General features: G+C 43.7%; 1 protein-coding gene, 1 long non-coding RNA gene and 1 other non-coding gene across 8 annotated transcripts; 1 reads left to right on the forward strand and 2 right to left on the reverse strand.

Annotated features, from left to right (window-relative positions):
* Positions 1-1,367: 1,367 nt before the first annotated feature.
* On the reverse strand, positions 1,368-16,569 carry LOC116867063. 2 transcript variants are annotated; one of them, XR_004382550.1, is made up of 6 exons: positions 16,496-16,569; positions 14,285-14,318; positions 14,055-14,155; positions 13,552-13,793; positions 9,515-9,661; positions 1,368-1,395 (listed from the first exon to the last, which is right to left on the reverse strand). It is a non-coding gene; the product is annotated as an uncharacterized LOC116867063 (long non-coding RNA). The 2 variants fall into 2 exon arrangements; XR_004382549.1 differs by lacking the exon at positions 1,368-1,395 and having other exon boundaries at positions 9,464-9,661.
* On the reverse strand, positions 16,475-16,547 carry TRNAR-ACG. The gene has a single exon. It is a non-coding gene; the product is annotated as a tRNA-Arg (tRNA).
* Positions 16,570-16,869: 300 nt separating the features above from the next.
* On the forward strand, positions 16,870-25,947 carry PRMT5 (protein arginine methyltransferase 5). 5 transcript variants are annotated; one of them, XM_032856396.1, is made up of 17 exons: positions 16,870-17,012; positions 17,695-17,813; positions 18,115-18,200; positions 18,371-18,505; positions 18,906-19,018; positions 19,165-19,214; positions 20,486-20,649; positions 21,130-21,291; positions 21,474-21,551; positions 21,644-21,702; positions 21,791-21,913; positions 22,000-22,175; positions 23,034-23,143; positions 23,397-23,490; positions 23,658-23,774; positions 23,986-24,050; positions 25,416-25,947. In XM_032856396.1, the coding sequence occupies exons 1-17, from the start codon at positions 16,903-16,905 to the stop codon at positions 25,566-25,568; spliced, it is 1,914 nt and encodes a 637-aa protein (XP_032712287.1). In that variant the 5' UTR covers positions 16,870-16,902; the 3' UTR covers positions 25,569-25,947. The 5 variants fall into 5 exon arrangements, with proteins under 5 accessions (XP_032712287.1, XP_032712290.1, XP_032712291.1 ...); XM_032856399.1 differs by having other exon boundaries at positions 16,905-16,924; XM_032856397.1 differs by lacking the exon at positions 16,870-17,012 and adding an exon at positions 17,027-17,271.

Genomic DNA, 25,947 nt, shown 5'->3' on the forward strand with positions numbered 1-25,947 from the left:
ATGAAATCCCAACAGTTCATTTTTTAGCAGGCAACTCTTAAAAATAAGGGCATTCCTCTGTATAACTAATAAAATTATTATACCTAAAATTAATAATTTCATAATATCTATTATCTAGGTCATATTAAAATTTTCCTAATTTGTTTTCTTGGTCTAGGGTCCATTGAAGGTCTGGGTATTACATTTGGATGTTAGATTTGTATTTTCGGTGTGTGGTTTTTTTGTTTGTTTGTTTGTTTGTTTGTTTTTAAAGATTTATTTGTTTATTTATTTGACAATGAGAGAGCACAAGCAGGGGAACAGGAGAGGTTCAAAGCACACTCCTCTCTGAGCAGGGAGCCTGACGTGGGGCTTGATCCCAGGACCCTGAGATCACTACCAAGCCAAAATCAAGATGCTTAAGTGACAGACACTTAACCAACTGAGCCACCCAGGCACCATGTTTTCTTTTGTTTTTAATATGCTCTGTGCCAAATGTGGAGCTTGAGCTCATGACCCCAAGATTGAGAATCACATGCTTTACCAACTGAGGCGGCCAGGTGCCCCTGGATATTAGGTTTCTTTAATATCTTTTAAAATAGAACATTCCTCCTACCATTTATTTATTTATTTATTTTTGGGAGGGGAGAGGAGCAGAGAGACAAAGAGAGAGAATCCCAAGCAGGTTGCATGCTGAGCACAGAGCCCATGTGGGGTTTGATCCCACAACCCTTCAATCATGACCTGAGCTAAAATCAAGAGTTGGACACTCAACTGACTGAGCCACCCAGGCATCCCACCTAAATTTTTTTTTTAAAGATTTTATTTATTTATTTGACAGAGATCACAAGTAGGCAGAGAGGCAGGCAAAGAGAGAGAGATGAGGAAGCAGGCTCCCCGCTGAGCAGAGAGCCCGATGTGTGGCTCAATCCCAGGTCCTGGGATCATGACCCCAGCCGAAGGCAGAGGCTCAACCCACTGAGCCCCCCAGGCACCCGTAATTTTTTTTTTTTTTATTGAAAGTGGTTTTTTAAAAAATCCAGTCTGGTTACTTTGTAGAATGTTCCATTGTCCAATTGTTTCTGGTGGTGGTAAACTTGATCTTCTCCTGTTCTGTCCAATATAGTAGCCACTAGCCACATGTAGCTATTTAAATTCAAATTTAAGTTAATTAAAATGAAAATTAAAATTCAGTAGGTTGGTGGTTACTGTATTGGGTGGTGCAAAAATAGAACATTTACATGATTATAGAAAGTTCTAGAGCACCTGGGTGGGTCAGTTGTTGGGCTTCTGCCTTCAGCTCAGGTCATGGTCCCAAAGTCCTGGAATTGAACCCCATATGGGGCTCCCTGCTCTGTGGGAAGCCTGCTTCTCCCTTTCCCACTCCCCCTGCTTGTGTTCCCTCTCTTGCTGTCTCTCTGTTAAATAAATAAATAAAATCTTTTAAAAAAACTTTAAAAAAGAAAAGTTCTAGGGGCTTCCAGCTGGCTCAGTTGGTAGAGCACATGACTCTTGATCTTGGGGTCATGAGTTCAAGCTCCATGTTGGGTTAGAGATAACTTAATAAATAAACACTAAAAATAAACCAACTATTAAAAAACGGTTCTATTGGACAGTGCTACAAGCCTACATTTCCTGTAAACTGGAAGTAGGTCTACAGGCTTTATTTGATTCAGGTTAAACGTTTTTGCAAAGAATACTTAATAGATGATATTATGTACTTCACATTATATCACCCTGGATCCATATCAGGTTGGAATGTCTCACAATTAATTATGCTGAGTTTGATTGCTTGTTTAAGGTGGTAACTGCCAATCTCTCTTATATATAGAATACATTTTCCTTTTGTAGTTAGTAGCAACTAGAGATGAACAACAAAAATCTCAAAATAGTTTTTCCTGATATTTATTATGGCATTCAGCATTTCCTCGTTTAATTAGGTACTCATCTTAAACCAAAGTAGGTTTTAGTATTTGAAATAATAAGGATAATAATAAAAAAGAAATGGATCCTGTCCTCAAGGTCTAAAACTTAATAGTAGACACATAAAACAGTCTAAGAATATAAAGTAATAGGAAGTGCAAATGAATATGGTTGAAAACCAAGAGAAGTGAATCAGGAATTATAAGGTGGAGTCTTAGTAGGGAAGAGAGCTTTAGTTCATGCTTTAGAAGTAAGTTTGGGATGGCATTTTGGAAAAAATGACAAAGACAAAGAAGGGAAGGGGTAGTGGGGGAAGGCACAGGGTTATAAATGAGTAAATCATGTGCCAAGGAAAGACTTCATCTTAAATAACCAAAATTTGTGAAAAATATCCCATGGCTTCAATCAAATCTCTGGAAAGCTGGGGTCTGAGAAATGTCTAGATTTCCAACTACCTGTTGGAAAATGAGAAACCAAAATGGCTTCCAAAGCAATGGTTCCCAGCCCTCACTCCCTAAATGACATGGAGCTGGACAGCTAGCTGTTCCTTGTGTTTCCCAAAACCCAAATAAGACCGATAATTTGCTTGCAACCGTGCTGCCCAACTATATAAAAAAATATATTTATTGGCTTAACTACAACAAAATGTGTTTTATAAAAATGCTCAGACAAAACAAATACATAATAGTAAAAAGTAAAAGATTTACCACATCCCCTGAGACACACACACACAGCCCTTTACCCCAATCCACTATGCTACAGTAACCAGAGTGATTTGGTGAATATAATGCCAGAGCTTTTTCTAAACATTTGCAAACATATGTACAGCAATATTATCTCATATTGCTGTAGTATGGCTACATCATAATTTAACCATTCCCTTCAGGAGAGATATTTAGATTGCTTCCAGTTTGCCCTACTACAAAATGCTTAATGAATATCATTGCATCTGTACCTTGTTCAGGTATCTTTGCTTTTTTGGTATTACAGAAAGTATATTAATTCTAGTAACTTCATGAAAAAGTAGTTACCGAGCTTATGAATATCGCTTGGTAGGAAAAGCTTCTCAAAAGTGTGCCATGGAGGTGGGAGAAGGGACACAAGAGGTGTTCAGTGCTGCCTGAAGTGGGCATTACAGCGGTTTGTCCTGGTCCTTTCATTCCTCACAGTGACAGGAGATGGCAGGAAGTGCCCTACGTGTGAGGTGTTGGCTATTGTGGAATAGGTGGGAAGGGGATTGGAGGGCCAGTGGAGAGGCTGGGTGATAGTGACAGCTGAATGATAGCGTCTTGGACTTCAGTTGCCCTTGCTCCCCCTCACACTTTTCAGAAAAGGCTTATATTTGCTGCCTGTCCTTTCTCTCATAGGCATCTCTCTCTTCACTTGTCTTTTACCCCATCTGACCAAGAACCCAGTCTTGGTGATTCTTCCTCTATAATGAGAAACAAAATAAATCACCTCCGGAGCTCGAGATAGGATTGTTCTCCATAAGGAAACTCTGGGGCTCTTGGACAAACACAACCTGTCCCCTCAAGGTTCTCAACAAAGGGTGACTATCCAGGTCTCTGGAGCGGTGACCCTGCCTTCTTCCTCAGCCAGCACAGAGGAAATCTAGCGCCATGTAGAGGCCAGCCTGATGCTCCCGAAAAGAGAGGGAAATCCCTGAGGTCCAGCCTCTCTGTGATGTCCCTCACCCCTGAACAGTCTTTCCACGTTACCCATCTCGAAGGACCTAGGCTAGGTTTTGTTAAAGGAACTGGTAGATTTCCTTATATATTGAGACAGTGAAAATTTAGGAGTCAACTGATAATGGACAAGATTAGCAATCTGTAGAAATATTTTACTGTGAAAAGTGGTTTGTATTTGAATGGTTGAAGTCTAGCCTAAGTGGCTTTCCTGGTCTAGAAAAATACAACTGAAATTTAGAGAGACCTAAATGTGCCAAGCCTGGCTGAAGAAAGAACATATAATCAAAAGTAAACAATCAGCCTAGAATTTAGAAAAGAGTTATCTTATAAAGAGCAAGGTCAGGGTTCTCCAGAGAAAAAGAACTTATGTTTTATATTATATTGTATTATTATTTTTTCTATTTATTGTATTATATAATATGAGATTTATTTTAAGGAATTGGCTCATGTGATTTTGGGGCTGGCAATTCTGAAATTTGCAGGGCAGGCTATAGGCAGGCCACTCAGGCAGAAGTGGTTCTTGCTGTCTTGAGACAGAATTTCTTCTTCAGTGGGAAACCTCAGTTTTTGCTCTAAAGGCCTTAAACTGGGGTGCCTGGCTGGCCAGATCAAGAGCATGCAACTCTTGATCTCAGGGTCTTGTTAGGGACCCCATCTTAGGAGCAGAATTTACTTAAAAAAAAAGAGAGAGAAAAAAGGCCTTAAACTGATCAGATGAGACACTTTTGCGTAATCAAGAGTACTCTACTTAAAGTCAGCTGATCATAGATGTTAACCCCATCTACAGAACGTCTTCACTGCAGTGCCTAGATTAGTGTTTGCTTAAATAACTGGGTCCTGGGGCACCTGGGTGGTTCAGTTGGTTAAGTGTCTGACTTTGGCTCAGGTCATGATCTTGGGGTCCTGACATGGAGCCCCATGTCAAGCCTCCCTGCCCAGCGGGGAGTCTACTTGTCCCTCTCCTCTGCTCCTCCCCCCCTCAAATAAAATCTGAGCACCTGGGTGGCTTAATTGTTGGGCTTCTGCCTTTGACCCAGGTCATGGTCCCAGAGTCCTGGTCAGCGGGAGGCCTGCTTCTCCCTCTCCCACTCCTGCTTGTGTTCCCTCTCTTGCTGTTTCTGTCAAATAAATAAATAAATAAATAAATAAAATAATTACTTAAAAAAATAAATAACTGGGTACTATAGGCTAGCCAAGTTGAAACACATAAATTCACCATCACACAAGTATTCTGGTTTTCTTCTAGCCCTAAACCTGTTTGAAAGAGACACTGAACTGGGGATATAAGTTAGGTTACTGGAGAGAGGGGCTCACTAGGGGCAGGAACAAGGCCTGATTGCAAGCTCTCTTCATAAAACAAGAGCTCTGAAACCTTATTAGGTGCCAGATAGGATTTCTAAGTACTTTGTGTGTAATAAGTCATTCGATTATCACAGCAAACTTCCGAGGTGAGTACTATGACCATCCCCAGCTTACAAATTGGGAAACTAAGTAAGGTATGGAGAGAGGGGGTAACTGTTGCAATGTCACAAAACTTGAAGAGGCCTGGCATGAACCCATACAGTCTGGTTCCAGAGCCTGCTGTCCTAAGACCCTCTGGTACCTTAGGTCCAGGTATGTCTTTTCCAAGCAACAACATGTTTACTGATTTGCTTATCCCGGACTCTGGGACGAGGATGCCCCACACATCAGATGGACATCCCTTCCACTAGAAAGTGCTATCCTCCCAAGTACATTGACACAACAGTACAGATACTGGGCTCTAGTGAGTGCAGGGAGTTGAAGACACAGGGGACTACTGGCAGATGCTCTGGGTCTACGAAGCTGAGGCCAGATCCTGAAGACCTCGCCAGTGTCCTCCTGCCACCCTATGAGGTTGATGGACACCTTTCCTGCCACTGCCCCATCCTATGCAGGTCCTCCTTTAGAGGCCTTACCAAGTGTCCTAACTGTCCCTCCTCTCATACCCCTCTGCCGGGCCAATTTTTATGATGATTCTAATTTGCTTTTCTTACGTATTTTGTAATTTTCACTTTGTTTTGTCATTTCTACAAAGAGAGTCCCCATGGCTTAGCTGTGGATTCAGGTCCTTGAGGTGAAGCTCCACTTTCCAACTTTTACCCCAGTTTTCACTCACCCCTCACCCTCTGCCACCCCCGTGGGCTTCCTCACCCCTTCATACTTTCCTGTGCTTGTTACAGTTCTATCTACCTGGCAGAACTCTTAGCTCATAAAATCCTAGCATCTCTGAGGCCCACCTCAAGTTCTGCTTCTCCATTGTCATTCCAGGTGGAAAAGGTCTCCCATTTAAATCCCCACATCTTGGGCGCCTGGGTGGCTCAGTGGGTTAAGCCGCTGCCTTCGGCTCAGGTCATGATCTCAGGGTCCTGGGATCGAGTCCCGCATCGGGCTCTCTGCTCAACAGGGAGCCTGCTTGCTTCCCTTCCTCTCTCTCTGCCTGCCTCTCTGCCTACTTGTGATCTCTGTCTGTCAAATAAATAAATAAAATCTTTAAAAAAATAAATAAATAAATCCCCACATCTTTGTCACAACTTCTTTAAGGGGCTTGCCATGTGAGGTGCTTGAATTTGCATCAAAATATTGGGAGGTAAGGTTATTGATTTATCTATTTCGAATGGGTATGGTTGTATCCCAATAACACTTTTTTTGCAAAAAACAGGCAGCACGCCAACTTCCAGAGTTTGCTAACACCTGCCCCAGGACTCTTCTGGCATTGGGAAAAATAGGTCACCTTGACACTTATTTCTTCTCAACTCGTTACCCACCCTCATGCCTCTGCCTTTATGAAGGCAGCAGTCTCCTGCATGGGGATGGAGAACAGAAAGCAGATACCACCCATTTCGCCTGGTGGTTCTTCCAGGATTACATCGGGGCTCTGATAGGGATGGAGGCCAATGGATAGGGAACCCAATCCAAACCACCTGATTTCTTTTTAAAGTATCGAGACAGGGTGCACTGGAACATTTTACCCTCGAGAGGGTCAGTGCCCTTGGGAACTCGGGGAGGTATGTTTCATCCTATCTACAGCATCAAAAGTTCTTGGTGGGGGCACCTGGGTGGCTCAGTTGGTTAAGCAACTGCTTTCAGCTGAGGTCATGGTCATGGAGTCATGGGATTGAGTCCCACATCAGGCTCCCAGCTCTGCGGGGGAGTCCGCTTCTCCCACTGACCTTCGTCCCTTTCATGCTCTCTCTCAAATAAATAAAATCTTACAAAAAAAAAAAAAAAAAAAAGAAAGAAAGAAAGAAGAAGCTCTTGGAGGGCAGCTGCTAGTAAACCAAGGGTTCTCAATCTTTCTGATCTCAGGACTCCTCTACTCTCAATGATTTTAAAGGACTCCAAAGAGCTCTGTTTATATGTTTTATCTGTAGATATTTTTCATATTAAAATAAAAATGGAGGGGTGCCTGAGTGGCTCAGTGGGTTGGGCCTCTGCCTTCTGCTCAGGTCACCATCTCAGGCTCCTGGGATTGAGCCTGACATCGGGCTCTCTGCTCAGCAGGGAGCCTGCTTCCCCGCCCCCCCCCCCACCTGTCCCCTGCCTGCCTCTCTGCCTACTTGTGATCTCTACCTGTCAAATAAATAAATAAATCTTTAAAAAATATCAAAATGGAGGGACGCCTGGGTGGCTCAGTCAGTTAAGCGTCTGCCTTCGGCTTCGGTCATGATCCCAGGGTCCTGGGATCAAGTTCCAAATCGGGCTCTCTGCTCGGCACGGATCCTGCTTCTCCTGCCTGCTGCTCCTCTTGTTTGTACTCTCTCTCTCTCTCTCTCTCTGACAAATAAAATGAATAAAATCTTTTATTTTTATTTTTTAAAGATTTTATTTATTTATTTGACAGATCACAAGTGGGCAGAGAGGCAGGCATAGAGAGAGGGAGGGAAGCAGGCTCCCCGCTGAGCAGAGCGCCCAATGCGGGGCTCAATTCCAGGACCCTGAGATCATGACCTGAGCTGAAGGCAGAGCCTTAACCCACTGAGCCACCCAGGCACCCCTAAAATAAATAAAATCTTTAAAAAAAATGGAGAGAATATCAACAGTGATCAAAAAAGTTATTTATTTTTTTTAATTGAGCATGGAGTTTCTTGAATGTAACCCTTTGCCAAGGTGGAGTCATATAGTATCCAAGTTCCATTAAGTCACAACTGCTTTGATCTTTAAGTATGATCTTGGGGCACCTGGGTGGCTCAGTCGGTGGCTCAGTTAAGTGTCTGCCTTGGGCTCAGGTCATGATCTCAGCATCCTAGAATCTAGCCCCACCTCAGCAGGGAGTCTGCTTCTGCCCCTCCTTCTGCTCTACTCCTGCTCTTCTCTCTCTTTTTCTCTCAAATAAATCTTCTTGAATATGATCTTTTTTTAAAAATAATGATTTTTTCCCTTAACTCTTTTTTTTTTTAAGATTTTATTTATTCATTTGACAGAGAGAGAGACACAGCAAGAGAGGGAACACAAGCAGGGGGAGTGGGAGAGGGAAAAGCAGGCTTTCCACTGAACAGGGAGCCTGATGTGGGGCTTGATAGGACCCTGGGATCATGACCTGAGCCAAAGGCAGATGCTTAACAACTAAGCCACCCAGGTGCCTTTTGAATATGTTCTTGATTAGATCTCAAGTTTGTGAACGTAGTACGTAGTCCCTGGTGGCAGACATAGAACCAAAAGGACTTTCTGCATCATGTCAGAGGGGAAAAAACAGTAAATAATGAGTAAGGGCTGAATAGTTTTCTAGTATTCATTGAAATTCGATTTCCTTCTTCCTATTACAGATAAAATGCCATGTAGTAATATCAAATATATGAATTTTAAGCCTATGTCTTAAGAACAGAAACTTTTTATTCAGAAAAAGTTGAAGATAGGGATGCCTGGGTGGTTCAGTTATTAAGCATCTGCCTTAAGCTCTAGTCATGATCCCAGAGTCCTGGGATGGAGCCCCGCACCCCCCACCCCGCCTGCCTCTCTGCCTACTTGTGATCTCTGTCAAATAAATAAAATCTTTTAAAAAAAATAAAGAAACTAATAAAATATAGAAGGGTCTTAGTTGTCATTGTTAGAGAAGAGCAAAGAAAAAATCCAGGTAATCTAAATTGGACTTTGAATTGTGATTGGATATTTATATATTGAAATGATGTATCTGATATTCCAGACATTCACAATAAACTGAATAAACCGAATATTTTCCCAATCAAAAAAATTAAAACTGAGAAAATTTTAAAGAATTTATTAATTCATTAAAAAAAAGCTCGTTGCATGTTAGCATAAATAATGCATTTTTAAAAGATTTTATTTAGGGGTGTGGGAGGTTGGGGGAGCCAGGTGGTGGGTATTAAGGAGGGCACTTATTGCATGGAGCACTGGGTGTGGTGTAAAAACAATGAATACTGTTACGCTGAAAAGAAATAAAAATAAAATAAAATAAAGATTTTATTTATTTGAGAGGGACGCCAGGGTGGCTCAGTTGGTTAAGCTGCTGCCTTCGGTTCAGGTCACAAACCCAGGGTCCTGGGATGTAGTCCCGCATCCCATCGGACTCCTTGCTCAGCAGGGAGCCTGCTTCTGCCTCGCCCTGCTGTTCTCCCTGCTTGTGCTTGCTCTCTTGCTCTCTCTCTGACAAATAAATAAAATCTTAAAAAGATATATTTTATTTATTTGAGAGAGAGAGAGAACGAGCAGAGGGGAGGGGCAGATCGAGAGGGAGAAGCAGACTCCCTGCCGAGTAGGGAGCCTGATACAGGACTCAGTTCCAGGACCCTGGGATCATGACCTGAGCCGAAGGCAGACACTTAACCAACTGAGCCACCCAGGCACCCCAAAAATACATTTTAGTAAAAGAAGTATATTTTCCGAAACAAACAAAATTTAACAACAAGAGTAACATTGTTTTTTATTTTTATAAATCTCCTTGATACCTGGTTTAATAGAAGACAAGTGAATTCCTTTATCTTCTTTCTGTGGTGGTACATGGCTTTGGTTGAATAAAGAAAACTTGGCCTCACACAGACATGTAGGAGATCCTTAAGCACCTCCTGAAAAGGGTCTCAGGGAGCCCCAAGGTCCTTGGACCACATTTTGGGAAAGGTAAAAGAAAAAGCAGTGAGCTGGGAATTAGAAGAACTGGATTCTCATTCTGGCTCTACCATTTAACCAAAGCATAACTTCATTCAAGATACTTAATCTCAGTTTTCTCATCTACAGAATGGGTATATCAGTAATTCTTTCCCCAGAAGATTATGTCCTGAGGATTAAGTGAGAAAATATATTTAAAGTGCCTGGCATAGGGGCACCTGGGTGGCTCAGTGGGTTAAAGCCTCTGCCTTCAGCTCAGGTCATGATCCTTGGCTCCTGGGATCGAGCCCTGCATTAGGCTCTCTGCTCAGCAGGGAGCCTGCTTCCCCCTCCTCGCCTTTGCCTGCCTCTCTGCCTACTTGTGACCTCTGTCTGTCAAATAAATAAGTAAAATCTTTAAAAAATAAAGAAAGAAAGAAAGTGCCTGGCGTAGAGATAGGACTGAACAAATACTAGTCTGTGTAGGAGGGCTATTTTAGTGCTTTGAGGTGAGAGTAACTGCTGAAGATGGGGCTTTAGGGGCCTGGAGACAGGGAAGGGGTGGGGTCTTCAACAGAAAGAAGGATCTAAACAAGTAGAAAGCCCAGAGGGAGGGCACAGGTCTTATACTCTTTTTTTTTTTTTTTAAGACTTTATTTATTTGACAGAGTGAGAGAACACAAGCAGCAGGGAACAGCAGAGAGAGAGGGAGAAGCAGTCTCTCTGCTGAGTTGAAAGCCAGATGTGGGGCTTGATCCTAGGACCCTGGGATCATGACCTGGGCCAAAGGCAGATGCTTAACTGACTGAGCCACCCAGGCACCTTGGTTTTATACTCATTTTTAAAAATGTCTTCCCTAAGGGAGATAAACCATAAGTGACTCTTAATCTCACAAAACAAACTGAGGGTTGCTGGGGGGAGGGGGGTTGGGAGGGGGGGTGGGGTTATTATGGACATTGGGGAGGGTATGTGCTATGGTGAGTGCGGTGAAGTGTGTAAACCTGGCGATTCACAGACCTGTACCCCTGGGGGAAAAAAATATATGTTTATAAAAAATAAAATTAAAAAAAATATTATTAAAGCCATTACAAAAAAAAATGTCTTCCCTATAATATAAACATGTTTATTACAGAAAATTTGGAAAATACCATTTTTCCCCACATATCAAAGTCATTCTGTATGTACAGTTTGTAATTTGTGTCAGAAGAGCATATCATTGAGCGCCCCTCCATGTTATTAAATTTTCTCTGGCTACATTGATTTTAATGGCTGCTTAAGATTTCATTGCATGGATGATTTATTTAACCATACCTCTATAGGATATCCAACTTGTTGTTTTACATTCTTTGTAATCATTTAAAAAATGTTACACTAAGCATTTCTCTTAATTAATCTTTGTCCTAGTTTGTGCAGATTGTCTAGAATAGCTTTCTGGAAGGAAAATTATAGCTAATATGCCTTAAGGTTAAGATCAAAGGCTCCAGAGTCAGTTGACCTAAGTTTGCATCCCACCTAAACCCCTTCTTAGGGGGGCAACTCACTTTATCTTTCTAAGACCAAGAGAATAATACCTCCTACCTCACAGAGTTCTTGCGAATGTAGAGTGCTTTTCATAGAACCTGTCACAAAATAAGGGCTCAGTACGTTAGCTGGTTTTATTATTACAAATCAAATCATATATTTCATCACAAACATGTATACACATATAACTGGTCTGTTTCTGGGCTGCTGGTTTAGCTCTTTTAGTCTCTCTATTCTTAAACCAACTGCACATTGTAGCCCTTTATTTATTTATCTACTGCTTATTTCATAAAGGGTTTAAGGCAAAGGGCTTAAAGTATAGAGTCAGTTCCTTCTCCTTTCTCCTCCTTTTTTGAATTTTCTTTGCTTTTCTTGTCTGATTTTTATTACAAATGAACAGTAGAATCATTTTATCAAGTACAAAAGATTCCATTAGAGTTGTGATTAGATGTTGTAAAAGTGAGAAATTAATTTGGTAAGAATTGACATCTTTATAGGATTTTTTTTTAAAGAACATGGTTTGTCTCTCCATTTTATTTCTGTCTTTCAGTTTTTCTCTCAGCAAAAGTTTGTAATTTTCTTTATATAGGTTCTTCACATTTTTCAGGAAGGCTCTAGCTAAGTATTTTATAGCAATGTTCTTGTTATTGTTGTGAATGAGGAAAAAACTAATCATAGTATTGAAGGCTTATTATGTGCAGGGTAGGTTCTCAATGCTTTAGTATTTGTAACTAATTTACACTTAACTAATCCTGGGGTGCCTGGATGGCTCATTTGTTGAGCACCTGCTTTTGGGTCAGGTCATGATCCCAAGAGTCCTGGGATCCAGCCCCTCATCAGGCTCCCTGCTCGGCTTGCTTCTCCCTCTCCCACTCCCCCACTTGTGTTCTCTCTCTCACTGTCTCTCTCTCTGGCAAATAAAGAAATAAAATCTTAAAAAAAACCCCAACAACCCCAAAACTTAACTAATCCTCTTAACAGCTTTGTGAGTTAAGTACTATTATTTACATTCCCATTTTATGGACGAGGAAACCGAGGCCAGAGAGGTTATGTTCATGTAGTTAGTAAGTGGATAGACAGAGCTTTAACCATCTGGCTCCACAGTCCATTATCTTAACTATCATGTTGTTGGGATATTTTTATTAATTATGTCTTTTGATTGTTGATTCTCAGCATTTGAAAGGCTACAGATTTGTATTTGTCTTGTATCAAGTGACTTTTCTGAATTCTGTTATTAATTCTCATTTTAAAATTGATTCTCATGGATTCTCTATGTATACAATCATATCATCTGCAAACAGTGATAAATTTGTCTCTCTTTCCAAAAGTTACAACCCTTTCTTAAAATTTCCAGATTCTTCACAGTAATACTAAATGACATAGTGATGAGACTAGACATTCTTGTTTTTACATACATTGTTGACTTCATATATATACATATATGCATTTATATATGAAGAATATTAAGACTATTAGGAGTGTTTACAGCAAATGGAATTGATTTGCCATGTTCTGTTTGGTGACTCTTAAAAATGATCAGATGTTTTTCTTGTTTGGTTTATTTTTGATCTTTTATTTAAATAAATTTCTTCAGACCTAACCTTAAGTCCCAACATTAAACCCCAATTGGTTTTGGTATGTAATTATTATGTTAATATACTGCTGTCTTTTATATGTTAAACTTAAATATTTTAGGATTTTTACATATATATTCATAAGTGAGATTGTTCTATAGGGTTTTTTTGGGGCAGGGGGCTTCTTCTGACAGGTTTTGCTATTCGGTATGTTCTGGCTTTGTAAACAAATCGGGTAATTTTCCATCTTTTCCTGTGTTCCAGAACAGTTTCTACTTTCTATTCATTTTGACAGATAAACACTGTATAATAGAGCTGACAAGGAAGAGAATGCAAATCGGCACAGATTATTTTGCCTCAGTAACTCTGCCACTTTGGTAGCTGCAGGACAGCCTTGATTGTACAGAAGCAATTGGGAGCAGTAGGAGGGTCAAACGGGCCATTATTTTGGTGTTGAAGAGTCTAGCTGGCTGGGCAGGCACAGAGGTGAGTGAAGGGGTGCTGGGGAGGGAGGTAAGTGCTGAAGGAGGAGCTGAGCACCAGAGATGAAAGGAGTGTTTACAATGGGCTGGAGGTGTTTAAACAAGGTCACAAAAACAGGATCAGGTAAAAGAACTGGGCTTGGAGGTGAGGAATGTGAGGGGAAGGGGGTGGAGGGACAAGGGGAGAATTCTCTGCAAGAGGATACTCTTTCCTTTCCAGAGAAGTTTCCAAGGGTCTGCCTGTTGGTCACTGGCTCCTGTTGGAGAAAGTAACATTATTTCTCAAATACCCAGGGTATTCGCTCTGACCTACCATCTCCCTACCTTTTCATCTCAGCAAAGGCTTGCATCCAGTAGGCGTTCCAGTCAGTGATTTACATGCTTCTGAGCACAAGAGTTCAGCATGGAGGGCGGGGCAGAGGGAGGCTGAACAGAAGACAGACTTCTTCACTAGCTCTGACTTTACCAGGTACTCTATTTCTTTTTCACTCCTTTGCTTTTGCTTCTCTCTGGCTCATATAGGCAGACTCATAGTACCTGCTATTTCTAGAAGTCACAGGAAAGTGCTGTCGGAAAGGCGGGGAGCAATGCGGTATGGAATTACTGGGAACTGTTCAGCATCATGCTTGCCATAGACCTGGGGCCATTTTGAATGGAAAAAAAAAAAAGAAAAGACATCACAGACAAATGAAATTCAGTCCATATGAAGTTATTTTAAGGCCAGCCAGACATTCCAGGCTCTTTTTGCACAAGTTCTTTCGAAAATTATTTTAACCAATGGCAAAACTTACATTACTGTTTCATAGATATTCCTCCTTCACTCTTACCCATGGATGGGTTAGTTAACAACCAACAGAGCAGCCACCAGCTTGACATCAGGAGGAAGATGCCAGGAGCACAGACGGTCCACAGCCCAGATAATTAGCTTCTGAAGAAGAAACAACATCTAATAAGTCTTCTCTGAATGTAGAATTTGGTTGGGCACAGCTGGGGCACAGAACAAGCAGGCCTCCTCCAAACTCTCTTTTACCTCTTACAGTGTTGGTAGAGCACTCACCCACTTCCTTTGGACAGTCACCTACTCATAAGACCTGCAGGGAAGAATTCCAAATAAATATTGTTGACACTCCACCCTAAAGGAGGGCCAGCATAACTCCCTACCCCTTAAGTATGGGATGCACATGGTGACTTCCTTCCAACGAGCACAGGATGGAAGGGGGTGGGGAGAGTGTAATTTTACAGTAGAGGAACCTGATAAACACTACTTTTGCCAGGTGATAAAGGTAAACATCAATAGTCATAAATGATGTTGATAGTACCTACTATTGACAAGACAGTATGAAAATGACACTTTATCTCTGTGATCTTCCTCCCCAAACCCATAATCCCAGTCTCATCATGAGAAAACAATCAAACAGATTCCAATAGAGGGGCATCCTATACTATGCCTGACCAGTATTTCTCAAAACTATCAAGGCCATCAAAAATGAGGAACAACTGAGAAACTTGACACAGCCCAGAGGAGCCAAGGAGACATTAGGTAAACACTAAGGAAATCTGTATAAACTATAGACTTTAGTTATTAAAAATGTGTCAGCATTAGTCCATGAGTTGTAATAAATGTACGATATATGTTAAGATGTTAGTAACAGAGAAACCTGTGGGGAGGCATATGGGAACTCCCTGCACTGTCTGGGCAACTTTTGGGTAAATCTAAAACTGTTTTCAGAAATAAAGCCTGGGGAAACCTGGGTGGCTCAGTGAATTAAGCCTCTGCCTTCAGCCCATGTCATGATCTCAGAGTCCTGGGATTGACCCCCACATCTAGCTCTCTGTTCCGCGGGGAGCCTGCTTCCCCCTCTCTCTCTGCTTGCTGCTCTGCCTACTTGTGATCTCTCACCTCTATCAAGTAAATAAATAAAAATCTTAAAAAAAAAAAAAGCAAGCAAGCAAGCAAACAAGCCTGGGTGGCTCAGTCAGTTGGATGTCTGCCTTTGGATCAAGTCATGATCCCAGGGGATCAGGTCATGATCCCAAGGTCCTGGGATCCAGTCCTGCATCTACATGGGCAATGGGCTCCCTGCTCAGTGGGGAGCCTCCCCCCCCCCCCCCCCCCGCCTGACACTCCTGCTTGTGCTCTCTCTTTGACAAATGAATAAATAACATCGTTTTAAAAATAAAGCCTAGTAGTAGTTGTTGTTGTAGTAGCTTTAGCAGTAATATCTGCAAAAACCAAATGAAGACTAAGATGAGACAAAAGCACTTCCAACCCCTTCAGGCTTCATAGATATTTTCTTAACTTGTTTGGCTTTCAGAATTTCATCCTTCTGGAGCACTTACATTGCACCCATGGCTCTTTACAGCTTATCCTATCCAAACCCTTACCAAGGACTTTGTCCCAGACGAGCCAGGATGATCTCATTCAGTCTGGTGGCTTCTGTCACTACCTCTTTTCTGGCCATTTCCAAATCTTGTCTGGTTCACCTCACTGTACATCCAACTCTCTATTACACAGCGCCCCCTAGGCGTCCAATTAATTCAGCTTTCCAAACCCGACTCTGACTGTCCCTAAACCCACTTCTTTCTTGTTTCACTCAGAGGCCAGAACCCAGACTCCTCTTTCTTAAGGCTCCTAGGCAGGCAGTTCCGAAGTTCTGTCAACGCCTCCTCCTTCGGGCCTTTTGTACTGTGCTCTCCTTTCCATCTCCGCTGCCAGGCCCTCAACATCTCTGGGCTCCCTGCCTTCGGGGGTACTCTCTTCCCTGTGTCTTTCCTGGCTTCATTCCTCTCCTTCCGTTCTGTCCCTCTAACAAGAATGAAGATATTTTCCCAGGCCTCCGCTAGGCAGTTCATGACTCCTCTCCGCTGTAATGCTTCACTGTGAAGGAGTGCGTGCGTGCGTGTGCGTGTGTGTTTACCTTTTGTGTTTTGAGATTTAGAATCATGAGGAATTAGTGGCTGAGTTGCCACAATCTATTTGTAACTATACTAAGGCCCTACAAAGCCCATTTTAAGAGCACCAGCCAGAGCCCCAATTTTTTCGAGGTTTAGATGGACCCAAGCAGTGATACAAGACCAACTCTGAATTAACGGAAAAAAGCTGATATAGATGGCTGCAGAACTCGAATTACGACCTGAAAAGTGAAAGCGTGAAGAACAAGAAAACTTCGGAAAGTGTTAAGGAAAGGAAGAGAGACTTAAAAGATCCTGCTTCGCACAACATGCAATAAAGAAACCTTAGTCCCACCGAGCCAGCCAGGAGTCGAACCTGGAATCTTCTGATCCGTAGTCAGACGCGTTATCCATTGCGCCACTGGCCCTGAGACAATTACGCTTCTTTCCACGATGTTACTTCAAGCTTTGACTGCAGGGTTTCATGGGAGGTGTAGTCCCTCAACAGAGGCCCATGAATTCACGAAGCATTATGGGAGATTGAAGCTCGTCGAGAATCAGACCCTGAGATTGGTGGATCTTCCGGAGCCACGTCGTACGTCACTGTGCAGCCCGCGGATTGGCGGGAAGAACCACTCCCCACCCCTACGCCTCCTGCTCTGAAGCCCTAGAAGACGCTCTGGTTGTTAGGGCGACTTATCCCGCCTTCCGGGGGCTTTTTTCTGGCTTTGTGATTGGCTGCTAATAGCAAGGAATCCCGGCGTGGACAACGCGAGGGAAAAGATGGCGGCGATGGCGGTCGGAGGTGCTGGTGGGAGCCGCGTGTCCAGCGGGCGGGACCTGAACTGCGTCCCCGAAATAGCTGACACTCTGGGGGCTGTGGCCAAGCAGGGGTGAGGGCCCAGACCTCCGCAAGCGGAATGCGGGCTCCGAACTCGGGGTCGAAGAGGGACAGACTAGTCATCCTCAAGAGGCAGGGGTTAGGGGGTCGGAGTGGGTAAGATTAGGGCGGGAGAAACCATTACTCCTTGGGGGAGGATCGAGAAGCCTTAGAGCCTGGAGTGTGGGGAAAAAAAGAAAAACAAAACCCAACCAAACAAAAACTTGCTGGGGCATATGGTCACTGAGCCCCAAAGTCAGGGGAGTTGTCAGGTAAACTCAAAAAGGGGACTACAGACCTCCAGGGCCCCGGAGAGCGGGATTATAGTCTGCGAGTCGGGGGAGTGTTAGAGGGTTAGGAAGAGAAGAGGTAAACCCTGAGGGGGAAGGCATGGGCGGTACTGGGGCAAATCTGGATGTGACAGTCTTGGAAAACCCAAGACAGCAGAGTAGAAAATCCACTTGGCGTGGTTTTTATCTTTTCTCCTTTTTCATGCCTATGTTGTGGGAAGAAAGTGAGGCACAGTGCAGCGGAAGTGATAGGCACCAAGGTGGGCTGAATTTAGCAATCCAGTCGGGTGACTGATGGTGGCTAAAAGGGTTGTGCAGAATTGAGCTAGCCTAATCCAGTTGCTTGGATTTTTTGGGCACTGCTACTCTCTTTACATGACGATTCTGGGTCTGTCGCGGTTGTAGGTTTGATTTCCTCTGCATGCCTGTCTTCCACCCGCGTTTCAAGAGGGAGTTCACTCAGGAACCTGCTAAGAATCGGCCGGGCCCCCAGACACGATCAGACCTACTGCTGTCAGGAAGGGGTAGGGACCATCCCATATGCCCCTTAATTATTAGAGGCAGTAACAATTGCTCTAACAGTGCCCTTATTCTCCTTTCCTGACTTGGATATATTGATTAGTTCTGGGACATAGATAACTCTTGTTTTCTTCTTGCTTACCTGCTTAAAAAGCCTTAGTTTATTCTGCATCGGGCTATCCCACATCTCTGATAGAAAAAGTCTCTGTCTCTCAACTCTACTCTCTATTTCCTGTTAAGAAATAGAAATTGAACAAGTGCTGAACCTCATTTAGTCTTTGTCTTTCTTGGATGGGGGGAGTGCAGACTGGAATACGCTAATTGTGGGAAAGCTTTCCCCATGGATTCGTCCAGACTCAAAAGTGGAGAAGATTCGCAGGAACTCTGAGGCGGTAAGACTGTTTGACCTCTCCACTGGATCTTTTCTAGAGATCAAGTCCTTAACCCGGCTGGGTGCAGAGAGCCTTTTTTTTCCTCCCATAACTTAGTAAATCTAATATAATGCAGTCAAAGTTATTTGGGTTGCTAGCTCTTAACCTTTTCCTCTTGATCTCCATTCCAGGCCATGTTACAGGAGCTGAATTTTGGGGCATATTTGGGCCTTCCAGCTTTCCTGCTGCCCCTAAATCAGGAAGATAACACAAACTTGGCCAGGGTTTTGACCAACCACATCCACACTGGCCACCACTCATCCATGGTATGGCTGAGAACCTCATTTCCTGCTGCATATTATGGTAGTCAGGCTATGCTAGGTACCTTCTTGTTCCTAGCCATTCAGTAAAGGGTGCATTTGGCAGAACTGAAATGTCAGTACTGCCTACCACCATCTAAAAGTAGTAAGCAGAGGGGTAGAAAACATACAGAATGTGCAATTATTTCTAGAAACTTACAGTTGCAATTAAGAACAGGACAGATATTTACATAAGGATATATACAAGATATGAGTATGGGTACATATAATCACAAGTTGGGAAACACATATAAAAGGATTAACTTGAGATCTGGATCAAGATAATTGAAGGAAGCGTTCTGGACCCCATGAGTTCAAAATAGAATTCTAGGGGTACTTAGAACTAAGGGTACTTGTTCATGTGCAGTTCTGGATGCGGGTACCCTTGGTGGCTCCAGAGGACCTGAGAGATGATATCATTGAGAATGCACCGAGTACACATACAGAGGAATATAGTGGAGAGGAGAAGACATGGATGTGGTATGTCTCCTTTTGCTGCTGTACCAGGGCAGAGGGGAGGAGGAGGGAAAGTACAGGGTAGAGCCTGTAGGGTAGTCTCCTCCAGCTATGGTGATTAGTGGACCATATATATTTGATTGTATTTTTGTGTATTTCACCCTGGACAGGTGGCACAACTTCCGGACCTTGTGTGACTATAGCAAAAGGATTGCGGTGGGTAAGTCTACAAGGGTCTTGGGTAGGTTTTCCTTCTCTGACCTCCTGTGACTAAGAATCAGGAGTTTCAGAGATGCCAAGTGGAGTGTGTGCATTTTTGATAACTCTGTACTTTTGGTGACTTTACAGTTTGAAATACTGCTTTTTATCAATTTTTATAAAAAATGCAGAATTTTGTTTTACTCTTTTTTAAAGCTATATTGTTAGCACACAGAACACTTCATTGTTGTTTTGGAGGAAGGGCATATGTCACTAATAGAATATCTCCAAAGCTAGATTAATACTGGGAGAGTGGCATGGGGAGGGGGAACACCTTCCCTTCTAGTTTTGAGAAGCTTCCTCTTGGTTCCCAGGAGAAGGGATTCCTTTTTTTTTTTTTTTTTAAGGATTTTATTTATTTTTTTTTGACAGAGACATAGTGAGAGGGAACACAAGCTGGGGAGTGGGAGAGGGAGAACAAGCTTCCCATGGAGCACGGAGCCCAAGGCAGGACTCGATCCCAGGACCCTGGGATCATGACCTGAGCCAAAGGCAGACGCTTAACGTGCCACCAGGTGCCCCAGAGGAGGGATTCCTTGATGTTGATACATATTAGCCACCTTGGCACAGATGCCTTGTGGTGGGGAAAAACTAAAATTCATTTTTTACATCCTCTTTTCCCCTCTATGCCTTCAATAGACCTGACTCCCTTAACCCAGGGACCTGTTGGAACCTGACCCCAAAACGTTGTTCCTAGTATGTCAAACAATATGGACTTTGGATTATCACCACAGAGGTGGCATCCCTCAAAAGAGTTCCTCTTTTAGCTTGTGGATCTTCAGATTGAAAATTCTAACATTTTCATTTAATTTCTTGAAAGTCAGGGTCAGCTTGTGAAAAGTTGTTAAACAACATGCTAAATGTGAACTGTCAACCTGCACTCTAAACTTTCCCTATTCAGAGCATCACATCTTTGGGATTTACTGTAGCTCTCTGATTTTGGTAGTCCACTGAGGAAGAGAGTTTGAAAGTAGTTGTATACTGTTGAGGATTGTCTGCCCATGTCCTGCCTGAAATGACCATGATTGTTTATGAAAAGTATCTTTAGTGAAGCTGGATACAGCTAAAAAAAAATCAGGAGTTTCATGTATACTTGGCTGCTAGGCAGTTTTGCTACTCTGTGCCTCAGTCTGCCTTGCTCTTAGGTAGTCTACAGATCTTGCAGAAAAAAGCACAAAGGAAAGCTGTCTTGCCTAGCAGTAGGTTAAGTGGTCTTTCTTTATCTTTTCATAGCTCTTGAAATTGGGGCTGACCTCCCATCTAATCATGTCATTGATCGTTGGCTTGGGGAGCCCATCAAAGCAGCTATTCTCCCCACCAGCATTTTCCTGACCAATAAGAAGGGATTTCCTGTTCTTTCTAAGATGCACCAGAGGCTCATCTTCCGGCTCCTCAAGGTGGGTGGTCAAAGGGTTTCAGAGGTACTCCAGCTAATCCTCTTGCCTTACTCCTATATGTGTGATGTTTTTTTTCCTGTGGGACTGATTGTCTTCTTCTCTGGTTTCTGGAGAGCAATTTCAGCAAAGTTGGAGGTCTTGAGAACAAAGAGGCAACTGGCAGTAGGAGTCCCAGAAACATTTCAAAAGGAACTAGATCTTATGAGAACTTCATAGAGGGTTTCATTTAAGATGTTACAGCGAGGATCCACGGGGCTGTTTGAGCCATGATGATGCTTACATGACATAGGAGGGACATAGAAGGGCTTTTTGAGTTTACTGAAGCCTCATGCTGCTTTGTTGATATCTGGAGGGATTTGTTGAACTGGAAGACTGCCAGTCCAGGCCTTATTTTATACTAGGGTTCTCTGGCCATAACCCATACAGTATCCCAGAAGCTTGGTTCAAGGACTGTGTCTGATTGTCTGCCCTCTCTCACAGCTGGAAGTGCAGTTCATCATCACGGGCACCAATCACCACTCAGAGAAGGAGTTCTGCTCTTACCTCCAGTACCTGGAATACTTGAGCCAGAACCGCCCTCCACCCAATGCCTATGAACTCTTTGCCAAGGGCTATGAAGACTATCTGCAGTCCCCCCTCCAGGTGGGTCTGGAGTGCGCTGAGAGGAGGGAGCCATGGGGAAAATGTCTCTGGCAGTAGGTGCCCTAAAATCCTACCAAAGCTCAGGAGGCAGTGGGAAAGTTTTTGGTATTCTGGCACAGTGCCCCTGCCTGAAGCGGGCTGCCTCACTTTGCCTTTTGAACCTCCGTTTTCATCCCTTTCAGCCACTGATGGACAATCTGGAATCTCAGACATATGAAGTGTTTGAAAAGGACCCCATCAAATACTCTCAGTATCAGCAGGTATAGTTTGGGTCCGGGTCAAGTATAGGGCCGGGTTGACCTGGGTGAAGATGGGATTATAGCCATGAATTCTTCTCTCCCTCCTTGCCCAGGCCATCTATAAATGTCTGTTAGATCGAGTGCCAGATGAAGAGAAGGATACCAATGTCCAGTGAGTGCTCCTCCCCATAATCCCAAAGATTTGCATACCTACTTCTTCATCTGCCTAGTCAGTTTGACCCTTCCCCTTTCTTTCTTAGGGTGCTAATGGTGCTGGGAGCAGGCCGGGGTCCACTGGTGAATGCTTCCCTGCGGGCAGCCAAGCAGGCTGACCGGCGGATAAAGCTGTACGCTGTGGAGAAGAACCCAAATGCCGTGGTGACGTGAGTAGCAACCTCCTTGCTGGGAAGTTTGTGTCCAGTGCCAGTTTTTCTTTTCAGAATCCTCACTCGCATTATCTTTATCTTAGGCTAGAGAACTGGCAGTTTGAAGAATGGGGAAGCCAGGTGACAGTAGTTTCATCAGACATGCGGGAATGGGTGGCTCCAGAGAAAGCAGACATCATCGTCAGTGAGCTTCTAGGCTCCTTTGCTGACAATGAACTGTCGCCTGAGTGCCTAGATGGAGCCCAACACTTCCTAAAAGGTGCCTCCAGGCTGGGATGTACTGAGTAGGGGGAATGGATTATCAGCTAGAAGGCTGTAGCAGGTTGTGGAGGGGGAGTGTGTGTGGGGGGGTGGTATAGGGCAGCAGCCGTGGAGGAGGTTACACAGTTTAGGGGAGGGGCGCCTGGGTGGCTCAGTGGGTTAAAGCCTCTGCCTTCGGCTCATGTCATGATCTCAGGGTCCTGGGATTGAGCCCCGCATCGGGCTCTCTGCTCAGCGGGGAACCTGCTTCCTCCTCTCTATCTCTCTGCCTGCCTCTCTGCTTACTTGTAATCTTTGTCTGTCAAATATATAAACAAAATCTTTAAATAAATAAACAAACAGATAAATAAATTTTAAAAAAAGATTTAGGGGAAGGTGGGTTGGATGTGGGTCAGTGCCCTTAGCAAATAAAGCAATCTTTCTGAACCTCAGCATTTCCATCTGTAAATGGGAGGAGTGGACTAGAGCAGAGATTGTCCGTCTGTCTGTGGATTCCCTGCACTGACATGAAATGTACCTTGGGCTTAGCTTTCATACAGATCTTAAGGATCTTTATTGACCCACAGAAGAACCACTAGATTAGAATATCTTGAGTTCTTACCTAGAAGTAGCATCTCCTATGACAGGACTTGGGGAGTAGGTTGGCCTGGGAATGTGATGACACGGAGCCGACTAGGTCTGTTTTGTTTTTTGTTTTTTGTTTCGTTTTTTAAATTTTATTTTAAGTAGGCCCCAGTGCGGGGCTTGAACTCAGGACCCTGAGATCAAGGTGCTTTGGGCTGGTTTGTTTTGATGTGGGAGGTTTGAACCTGCATTTTCATCCCTTGGGAACTTATATGACCCTCCTGCTCTGCAGATGATGGTGTGAGCATCCCTGGGGAGTACACCTCCTTTCTGGCTCCCATCTCCTCCTCCAAGCTGTACAATGAGGTCCGAGCCTGTCGGGAAAAGGACCGAGACCCTGAGGTAAAAAGCCACTCTCTTCTGGAGAGCTCTGTTTTCTTTAGTCCTCTTTTTTTTTTTTTCTTCCCTATATTAACATCAACTATTTTCTTCCACTGGAGAAGGTGAAGAGGTGAAGGAGATGGGGATGTGGGAGAGTGGTTGAAGTGAAAATGTTTTTATCTTTTTCTGTGTCCGGGAGGCTCAGGCTTCTTTCCCTGGGAGAGTGGTGTGTCTTGCCTATCTGCTCTACCTCTTGCTCGGTCTCTCGGGACAGGCCCAATTTGAGATGCCTTACGTGGTGCGGCTACACAACTTCCACCAGCTGTCTGCGCCCCAGCCCTGTTTCACCTTCAGCCATCCCAACAGAGGTGGGTTCCTTTGTGACTGTCCTCTGACTAAATGGGTAAGAGCTTACCTTCTGGTTTCTTGCTATCCCGGGTCTGCTCTCTCTAAGCTTCCCATGTTCTTGCTATTACTTTACCAAGTTATCTAGAACTTCTGGTCCCTTGTCATCCACACAACTCTTCCCTAACAGATCCTATGATTGACAACAACCGCTACTGCACCTTGGAGTTTCCTGTGGAGGTGAACACAGTACTTCATGGTTTTGCAGGCTACTTTGAGACTGTGCTTTATCAGGACATCACCCTGAGTGAGTGTCTGGGGGTAGTGGATGGCAGGGTATGAGTATGTTACCTGGGCAGCTTATGTACATGCTTCACTTAGAGTCACAGGGAGCCCAGGACATCTGTGAATGTGTGTCTTTGATTACTTATTTCTCTGTTCACAAAAGACACTCCCCTCAATCCAGGCAAAAAGTAGACTCACAGAGACCACAATTTTTTCATTTCTTTTTCACATAGGTATCCGTCCAGAGACTCATTCTCCTGGGATGTTCTCATGGTTTCCCATCCTTTTCCCCATTAAGGTAGGAATCACCTTCTACACTCAGTGGGTTAAGGAAGTAACTTTTGCCATCGGTATTCTGCCCCTTCCCTACTCTCAGAATGATGCTTGACTGTGACCCATGTTCTGCTGCTCCCACATGCTCCTGGAGCCCTGTTGTAGGTCTTGAGTTATCTTCAGTGCCTTCTACTTGGCTTCCCCACATCTCCTCTGTCTACTCTTCTGTCTAGTCTCTACCTTTTTTTTTTTTTTTTAAAGATTTTATTTATTTATTTGACAGAGATCACAAGTAGGCAGAGAGGCAGGCAGAGAGAGAGGAGGAAGCAGGCTCCCTGCCGAGCAGAGAGCCCGATATGGGGCTCGATCCCAAGACCCTGGGATCATGACCTGAGCCGAAGGCAGAGGCTTTAACCCACTGAGCCACCCAGGCGCCCCTGTCTAGTCTCTACCTTAAGCAAGAATCATCTTTTAAAAACCCAGATCTGATCATGTCTCTGTCCTCCTTAAAACCCTTCAACAACTTCGGGCTGCCTGGGTGGTGCAGTTAAGTGTCTGACTCTTGCTTTCGGCTCAGGTTGTGATTTTGGGATCCTGAGGTTGAGCCCAGCATGGGTGTTGGGCTCCACACTAAGCATGGATTCTACTTGGGATTCTTTCTCCCTCTCCCTACCCCTCTGCTTGTGCACACAAGCTCTCTTTCTCTCAAATAAATAAATACATCTTAAAAAAACAAAAACAAAAACAAAACCCAACCCTTCAAATGACTTCCTACTGCCCTCAGGATAAAGATTTAACATTGTAAGACTTGGTATGATCTAGTTTTAGGTGGTTTTTTCAGCTGCTGTCCCCTTGATTATATTGCGTCAGCCCTATGGATCTTCTTTTTTTTTTTTTTAGCTGAAATATAATTAACAGGATTACATTAGTTTCAGATGTACAACATAATGATTCAACAAATCTGTACATTACTCAGGGCTCATCATGATTCTAATACCCTTTTTTCCTGCTTCAGGCATTCACACCTTTCTTCTTTCTGGAAAGTTCTTTGTTTACCTTTTCACCCAGTGCACTTATCTTCCAGGTCTCCTTAAACATTCCTCTTGTCCAATAACTTTCCGGGACCACCGGGACTAGGTGCGCGCTCCCTCTCCTAGGTGCTCTTGTAGCGCATGTTCTCTGCATGTTCACGGCACTCATCACACTTTGGATGATCTGTTCAGTGTCTGATGGTTCAGTTCTGACTAGTCATTCTGAAAAACTTCAAATAAACTTGATGAGGGTTGGAATGTCACATTTTATCCTTTTCTCTCCATGCTCAGCTCAGCAGTACATTGCCACAGAGAGTTCATAAGCTCTACTCTGAACCTCCCTGTCTTTCTTCTTGCAGCAGCCCATTACGGTACGTGAAGGCCAGACCATCTGCGTGCGTTTTTGGCGATGCAGCAATTCCAAGAAGGTGTGGTATGAGTGGGCTGTGACAGCACCAGTCTGTTCTGCTATTCACAATCCCACAGGCCGCTCATATACCATTGGCCTCTAGCCCTGCTGCAAGTGTTCCAAAGCCTTGGAAGTAGCTTCAAGTTCTGCTCCTGTGGCACAGAAAGTACAGTACATCTGTCCATCAGAGCGGAGCATTTCGGTCTGCTTTCCTGCCTTCCATCAAGGTGGGCAAAGGATGAGAATTAATTGCAGGGCTCAAGCCACCAATCTGAAGACTTCAGGCGAGGGTGGGAGGAATTAGTGCTGGATCTGAAGCTGTTCCAACAGGTGCTGTGCCTCAAGTGCTCCCTGGAATAGCCCTGAGAATGTGCAGATTGAACACATTTTCAGCCCTTTCCCTGCCCATCTCTGTTCCTGTTATGATGGTTTTGTGTGGGAGGAAATACAAATAAAGTGAAGTTACAGCTTTTCCTGCTCCA

The sequence above is a fragment of the Lontra canadensis genome, unplaced genomic scaffold (assembly GCF_010015895.1).
Source record: "Lontra canadensis isolate GAN:19392208 unplaced genomic scaffold, GSC_riverotter_1.0 scaffold12, whole genome shotgun sequence".
Classification (NCBI taxonomy): domain Eukaryota; kingdom Metazoa; phylum Chordata; class Mammalia; order Carnivora; family Mustelidae; genus Lontra; species Lontra canadensis.